This window comes from Salminus brasiliensis, chromosome 4 (genome assembly GCF_030463535.1).
Source record: "Salminus brasiliensis chromosome 4, fSalBra1.hap2, whole genome shotgun sequence".
NCBI classification, from domain to species: domain Eukaryota; kingdom Metazoa; phylum Chordata; class Actinopteri; order Characiformes; family Bryconidae; genus Salminus; species Salminus brasiliensis.
In genome coordinates, this window is record NC_132881.1 from 35284698 (window position 1) to 35291501 (window position 6804).

Below are 6804 nucleotides of genomic sequence, written 5' to 3' on the forward strand. Positions count from 1 at the left end.
TGACCCTTTCAATAAAGACTCTGGTTTGTTATCTGTAGGTGTTGCAGATGCGGTGAAAAAGGACAATCCCCGCCCTGTGAAGCGGAAGAAAGGCTGGCCCAAAGGGGTGAAGCGGGGCCCTCCCAAATGGAGACTAAAGAAGGAGAGAAAGATGGGCTTTAAGCTCAACCTCTACACACCACCCGAGACGCCCATGGTCAGTGTGGAACAGGAGCCAGAGGAAGAGGAGCAAGAACAAGAGCCAGAGGAGGAGCAACAGGTGGCCAGTCCTGTGTCTGTCCCAGAAGACTGTGAGCCCTGTAAAGAACCAGAGCCTGCGGAGGCAGAGTTAAACACTTTAGCCTCTGAGACATTGAGTCCTGAGGCACAGGAACCCAGTGAAGAACATGAGGATAATGAGCTGGATAAACCTGACTCCATCAGTACTTCTCCTTGTGCTGCAGAGATCCAAGAGGCGCCAGTCAGTCCTGTGAATTATGATGGACAGTCCAATGAGAATCCAGAAGAGGGAAAAGCTCAGGAACCAGAGGAGGAAGAAGAGCATGAATGCACAGCATCTCAGGGCCCAGTGGAACGTGATGAAGAGGAAGACGAGGACGAAGAACCAGAACCTACCCACGTGGAAGATCATGATGCGGATGATGAGGATGATGGTCATGTGGATTCCAGTGAGCCAAGGAAAGAGGATCCTGCAGAAGTACCTGAGGAGAAGGAACTTCCGGATGACTCTGAACCTGCTCCAAAACCCTGTAACGATGATGATGATGAGAAGGAGCAAGATCTTCCTGAGCAGTGTTCAGGTGAGGTGGCCCCAGATAATAGTGGACTCGTCAGCATGGATGTGCAAGATGATGCTGGGGATTCAGATCATCATCCTGACTCTGGATCAGATGAGGAAGAGGAGGGCAGCCAGAGTGTTCACCAAAAGGATGAAGATGCTGGACCTTTGACTCCTGCAATAAAGGAGGACCACAGTATATGTCCGGAGATTGACATGGAAACTGCCCAGGCTGTTCAGTCCCTTACACAAGAGGCTGAGCAAGAGAGGCACTTCCAGGACTGTGTGGAAACCCAGGAGGCCTGCCGCAGCCTGCAGAGATATGTTCATGTGGACCAGAGCCCTCAAATGACTCCTGTAGATGATTGCCAGCAGTCGGACCACAGCAGCCCACTCTCTTCTGTTCACTCCCACCCCAGTCAGTCCGTGCGTTCCGTCAACAGCCCAGCTGTGTCCATTCTTGAAAGCAGCTACACTCAGATCAGCCCAGAGCAAAGTGCCATCTCTGTGCACTCTCTGCATAACATGGAGACCAGCCCAATGATGGACGTCCCCTCTGTGTCTGACCACTCTCAGCAAGTGGTGGACAGCGGCTTCAGTGACCTTGGCAGCATTGAAAGCACGACTGAGAATTACGAGAACCCCAGCAGTTACGACTCCACGCTGGGCGGCAGCATTTGTGGCACGGGAGCTAGCGCTGGCGCCTCCTCCCAGAGCAGCTGTTCCTATGGCAACCTCTCCTCCGGTGGCAGCCATGGACAGAGCAGCTGTGCCGTGTCCCAGCAGATGGCCGGCCCTGTGGTGAACAATACTGGCGCCTGCAGTATGCTCCAGCAGAACAGCATGAACTCCCCACAGGGTTGCAGTGTCAAATCCCCACAAGGCTGTGTACCAGAGAGGCAGCCCAGCCACGGCCATGGCCACGCACACGGTCATGCGCACAGCCATGGTCACGGGCATGGACACCACCACAACCACAACCACAATCACAACCCCCACCACCATCACCACCCGCATCAACACCATCAGCATCAACATCAGCACCACCAGCAGCCCCTGTCGCACTGCTCGATGTCCACAAGCTTCCCTCCACCCATGCAACTCCCGGACATCCCAGAGTCCAACAACCCCTCCACCAACCTGGGGCTGTATGAGCGGATGGGCCAAAGTGAGTATGGGGGCGGGCACTATGGACAGCCCTCGGCTACGTTCAGCTTGGCTAAGCTACAGCAGCTTACCAACACCCTCATAGACCACCCCCTGCCCTTCAGCCACTCTGGGTCACATCCCATCACGTCTTATGGCAACAACAATGGCTCGCTGTCCTCACAGCTCGGCCCTCATAACCCAGCACTAGTGTCTCTGTCTCAGCCTCCACATGCAGTCGCTGGTGGAGGCCCACAGACGCAGGCCACAATGACTCCGCCTCCGAACATGACCCCTCCCCCTATGATGCTTCAGCGCAACATGGGCACGCCCAACATGAACTTGCCACCATCCCAGAGATTGCAAACCCAAATGGCTCCTAAGAACCATCACCATCACCCAGTCTCCATACGCTCCAAATCAGCCCCGCTGCCTCCTCACCACCAGCAGCAGATGTACGGCAGGGGCCCCCAGACTGTGACCATGCAGGCTCCTAGCAGGACGCTAGCCATGGCGCCCCGCATGAACATGGGGGTGAACCTCATGCCGACTTCATATAACGTCAACTCGATGAACGTGAACGTAAATATGGCTCCGCTAAATGCAATGAATACGTACCGGGTGACCCAGCCCATGATGAACGGGGGCTACCACAGCAATCCTCCCTATATGAATCAGTCAACGCAGTACTCTATGCAGATGGGCATGATGGGTACCCAGCCTTACCCACAGCAGCCCATGCAGGCCCCTCCCCACGGCAATATGATGTACAGTCCAGCGGGCCACCATGGTTATGTGAACACTGGCATGTCCAAACAACCCTTAAATGGACCTTATATGAGACGATAATCGCAAATGACCTCTGGTCTCCAAAGGGTCATGATCTAAAAGTCAGCTTGATGACTTGAGGTAGTTCTTGTGTTGATTTTCATTGTTAATGTTCGCTTTTCTGAATTTTTCTGAAAAACCAGCACTTGGTAAAAATGCAAAAAAGTTGTGTTTTAATAGCTAATCTTTAGCTTTTTTTTCCCTATTTACGGGAAGCCTTACATCATCAGAATTTAATGTAACATTGAAATGTAAATCTCTTCAAACTGCTTTGCAGTTTACTGGAGATTGCATTGTGCTTTTTCTTTTTTTTCCTTTTTTTTTGTTTTCTTTTTTGGGACTTGCATTATGGAACCTTTAAATGTGCCTGCATTGTATGCCTTTTCAATGTACATGTTTAGGAATCGCAAGATTATGTTTCTAAGTCTGTACTCATGCCTTCATATTATTTATTGTAAATCTACTTTTATATTTTTTTAAGTGTAAGGTCAAAACTTAGCATGCTCTAATGTCTTTGTTAGTGACAGTGCATCAAAGTAGTACTGTACAGTGTTGTGCTTAAAAGCAAGCAATTTTATATTAAATGTATGGCCTTGGTTAGGTTTCCCTCTTATGGAAGGAAAAATGAAACTATATTTTTGTTGATTCTAATACTGTAAAGATTTTAAACATTGTCATGATGTTGGGTGTTTCCGCTTCGAAGGTTCTATTGCTAATTGTGTATAATTTGTTACTTTTTAACAAGTTTCTTTACCTGAGGCAGCTTTCTGTTTTTATACAAACTAAAGCAATTTCAGTCAAAATAGCAAAATAAATGTCAGTATTTGTACATGTAGAATTCTAAATCAGGGGGAGGGAATGCAAAAAGAGAAGGTGGGAAAAAAAAAACTTCACAGGGGGGAGGACAGAGTTCAGAAATTGTCAATTTACTCCAAAGTTGGTCTTTTATGAAATGCCTTTAAACGTACATTTTCATTCCATCTGTAGATTTTTTTATCTTTATAAAACATCTGATTTATATTTTACTGAAATGTAGAACGGTGACCTTGTTAATAGACGAAAACAGATGGCATGTATAAAGGTAAAAAATTGTATTGGTGTCTGTTTGTATAGCTTATTTTGTAGCCTTTGTACCTGTACAGAATGGCGTACAGTTTGACGTAAGAGGGATATCTGACTGTACTAATTAATGGAGCAACAGTCCTGTATTTATGAGTTACCTTTTTAGTCGGTCACTTAAATGCTGTACATTTTAGCAGAAAATAAATTATGATGAGCCACTGACAGACTTAAACCTGAGTGTGGATTGTTCTCTGGTCTCACCGTGTGTGTGTTTACAGAGCACTGTCAAAAGTCATGACATTGGTTCAGATCTTGGAAACAAGACCGCCTTAACCATTGCAAGCATATTCCGTCGTTTCTCCCTGAAGTCTGTGTTGTACGCTGATTCTGAATGCGGCTCTGAGCAGTTGGCCCCGGAGTCTCTGGCTGTGTTAGGAGTTTCTGTTCTTTGTTGACTGCTTTTGCTCTTGTAGTTGAATATCTAGGTCTCGCAGTTGCTTTAGAAAGCCTCTGTTGGGCAAAATGCAGCGCCGTTCTTTCACATGCTCGATGGCATAGACGACAGTCATGCTCTTGTAGATCATTAAATAGGCCAGAAACAAAGTAGCTGAGCGGCTTCGTCCCATGACACAGTGCACCAGCAGCTTACCTGAAACAACGATAAGAAGTTAGTAGTTATATGCAGTGATATTTTGTCTTTAGGCTGGGAGCCTGGAGTATGGATGATGAGGCGCTCTGGAGTATGGATGATTCCTGGTTAAATTACAGATTACTCCTCTGTAACCCTGCTTAAGGTCAGCACTGACGATATTATACGCAACGTTCCTCAAGAGAGCTTTAAAAGAGCTCCTGTCTGGAGAAGGTTGCACTGTTCTGAAGTGTGTGTGTGTGTGTGTGTGTGTACTAGTTTCTTTTCTAAAGATATTTATCATGCCTTCTCTCTACTCACTCTCTGGCTTGCTGAGTGCGTGGTCAATAAATTGAGCCGCTGGGTAGAAAAACTGAGCGAGGTTGAAAGTCGGAATGTCTTCTGCCTCCACTCCATAGTAATCGATGTTCATGCCGTGGTAGTAGTCTGGACCTGTGGCTACGTTATTCCATTTTCCCTCTGCTGCATTGAGGATGTGCGTTATTCCCATCTTTTCCAGGTTGTGGCGCTCTAGAGCAGTTTTCCTGTGAAGGATCATTAACAATGGGTGATGATGATAATACAGTGCAGTACATGCATGTGATCAGTGAAGAGAGATCAGGGAGAAGTGATGGTCTTTGAGGACATCCCAAGTGTCTTGAATCCCATTAACAGAAGAGCTGAACCCATTTGCTTACTCATCATCTCACTTACTCATCTCCAATGTAGACGCTGGGCCAGACCTCATTGACGTGGGTGTAGGCTGCCCCTGAGCCGCGCCAGAACAGTTTCTCCAGCTCAAATACCCCAGGTGTGATGTACTCACTGTCTGGATCACACTGCACGGCTTTATAAGGGTTCTTTGTTGTGCTCGGCTTTGAAGCATTAGATTTCATCTTCCTTTTCAGCTCTGTGCTCATCAGCCAGAAGCCCAAGAGCAGCCCCGTTTCTGAAGAAGCTGAGAGGAAGAATTCTTAGATGACATTTCAGACATTTTCATGGCTATTTCTGAACGTTGCACGTGTTTGTCAGCCCACTTCATTCCGGGATGATCTTGTTTATTATTGCAGCAGTGCCCCAACCTTCATTACTGCTAATACTGTCAAATCCACTGCAATCGCACTGCTGTGGCAGTGGAGATACGCCAAGTCATTAAGTGTCAAATTAAAATGTTGTCACAACTTCCTTTACTTTATATTTGTGCAGCAGATTCCCCTTAATTAGCAATGCACGGAGTTGAGCTGGGCTTTCTTTGCATGATCTTTTACCCACTCAGCATGGGGGGAGGGTAACCCAATCAAGCATCATGCTACGCTAGCTCTCTACCATCTTGGTACAGAAATGGTCAATTAACATGTGCCTTGAATGCAGCCGCTTACCTTCAGCAGCCGCAGCAGTGGTAGCAGCTCTCGAATGCACCCTCTGGACACGCACTGCATGGCTGCTCAGCCTGTAACAGCCACCAGATCTCAAATTATATTTTTAGGTCTGTGATCTATGAGCCTTGACCTCAGCAGTATGCAGGAGGGGGAGAAACAAGAGTGTCTTCCAGTTCTAAACACATTTGCGGTGCCAGGCGGTCACTTCAGGGCCTCTACACCCTGCATTTATAAACTCGTGGCGTGGGTGGCCAGCAGTGGACATAAGGAGCCTGACTACATCTAACATTCACTCTCATTTCAGCCTCATATGTGAATCTTCTGATCATTGCAAATCAGAATACTATAAGGACAAAAGTATTGGGACTCCTGCTCATTTGTTGTCGTCATCAAGGGTATTTTTTTTTTTTTAAAACTGTAACTGTTTCTACTGTCCAGGAAATACTTTCTATTAGATTTTGAAGCATTGCTGTGAGGATTTGATTGAGCGTTAGTGAGATCAGGATGCTGGCATTAGGCATGATGCCATGAGGTTCATGTCTATTTGCTCTAGAGAGTCCTATTCTATTGACCGTAGTTCTCTACAGGGACTAAACTAGCTGTGTGTGTGCATTTGCACATCCGTGTCTGCAGTTGGTGTGTATTAAAGTCCACAAACCTTTGGACGCGTAGTGTATGCTGAGATATAGAAGGTGCCACGTGAGACTAATGGTACATTTACTGTAGAAGTAGGATTAAAAAAAAAAAAAAGAATGACAGTACTCTTCTGCTGAGGTGAGATGCCATGTGGCTTTATAGCTGTGTGATCGATGTGAGAATGATGTCAGTGCTTCCTGGAAAACTGGGACCTCCGACAGGCTTTTCTTTATAAATGGTATTTTTCCTCTGGTGCTCTTCATGACTAAGCAGTTTGTGAGTCTATTAAATCAAATCAAGTTTATTTATGTAGAGCTTTTAACAATGGCTGCTGTCACAAAGCAGTT

The 6804-nt window shown here is 46.6% G+C and overlaps 2 protein-coding genes across 2 annotated transcripts in view; one reads left to right on the top strand and one right to left on the bottom strand.

Moving 5' to 3' along the window:
- Positions 1–4046, top strand: part of kat6b (K(lysine) acetyltransferase 6B) — a 36938-nt gene extending 32892 nt beyond the window's left edge. The window contains exon 18 of the mRNA XM_072678180.1: positions 39–4046. Within this exon, the coding sequence (XP_072534281.1) occupies positions 39–2773 (2735 nt within the window). The 3' untranslated portion in view covers positions 2774–4046. The remainder of the gene's footprint in view (positions 1–38) is intronic.
- A 199-nt stretch (positions 4047–4245) lies between these two features.
- LOC140554804 (dual specificity phosphatase 29-like) lies at positions 4246–5462 on the bottom strand. Its single transcript, XM_072678184.1, has 3 exons — positions 5157–5462; positions 4764–4987; positions 4246–4463 (listed from the first exon to the last, which is right to left on the bottom strand). Exons 1-3 carry the CDS (start codon positions 5360–5362, stop codon positions 4246–4248), a joined length of 648 nt encoding a protein of 215 aa, XP_072534285.1. The 5' UTR covers positions 5363–5462.
- Positions 5463–6804: the final 1342 nt, after the last annotated feature.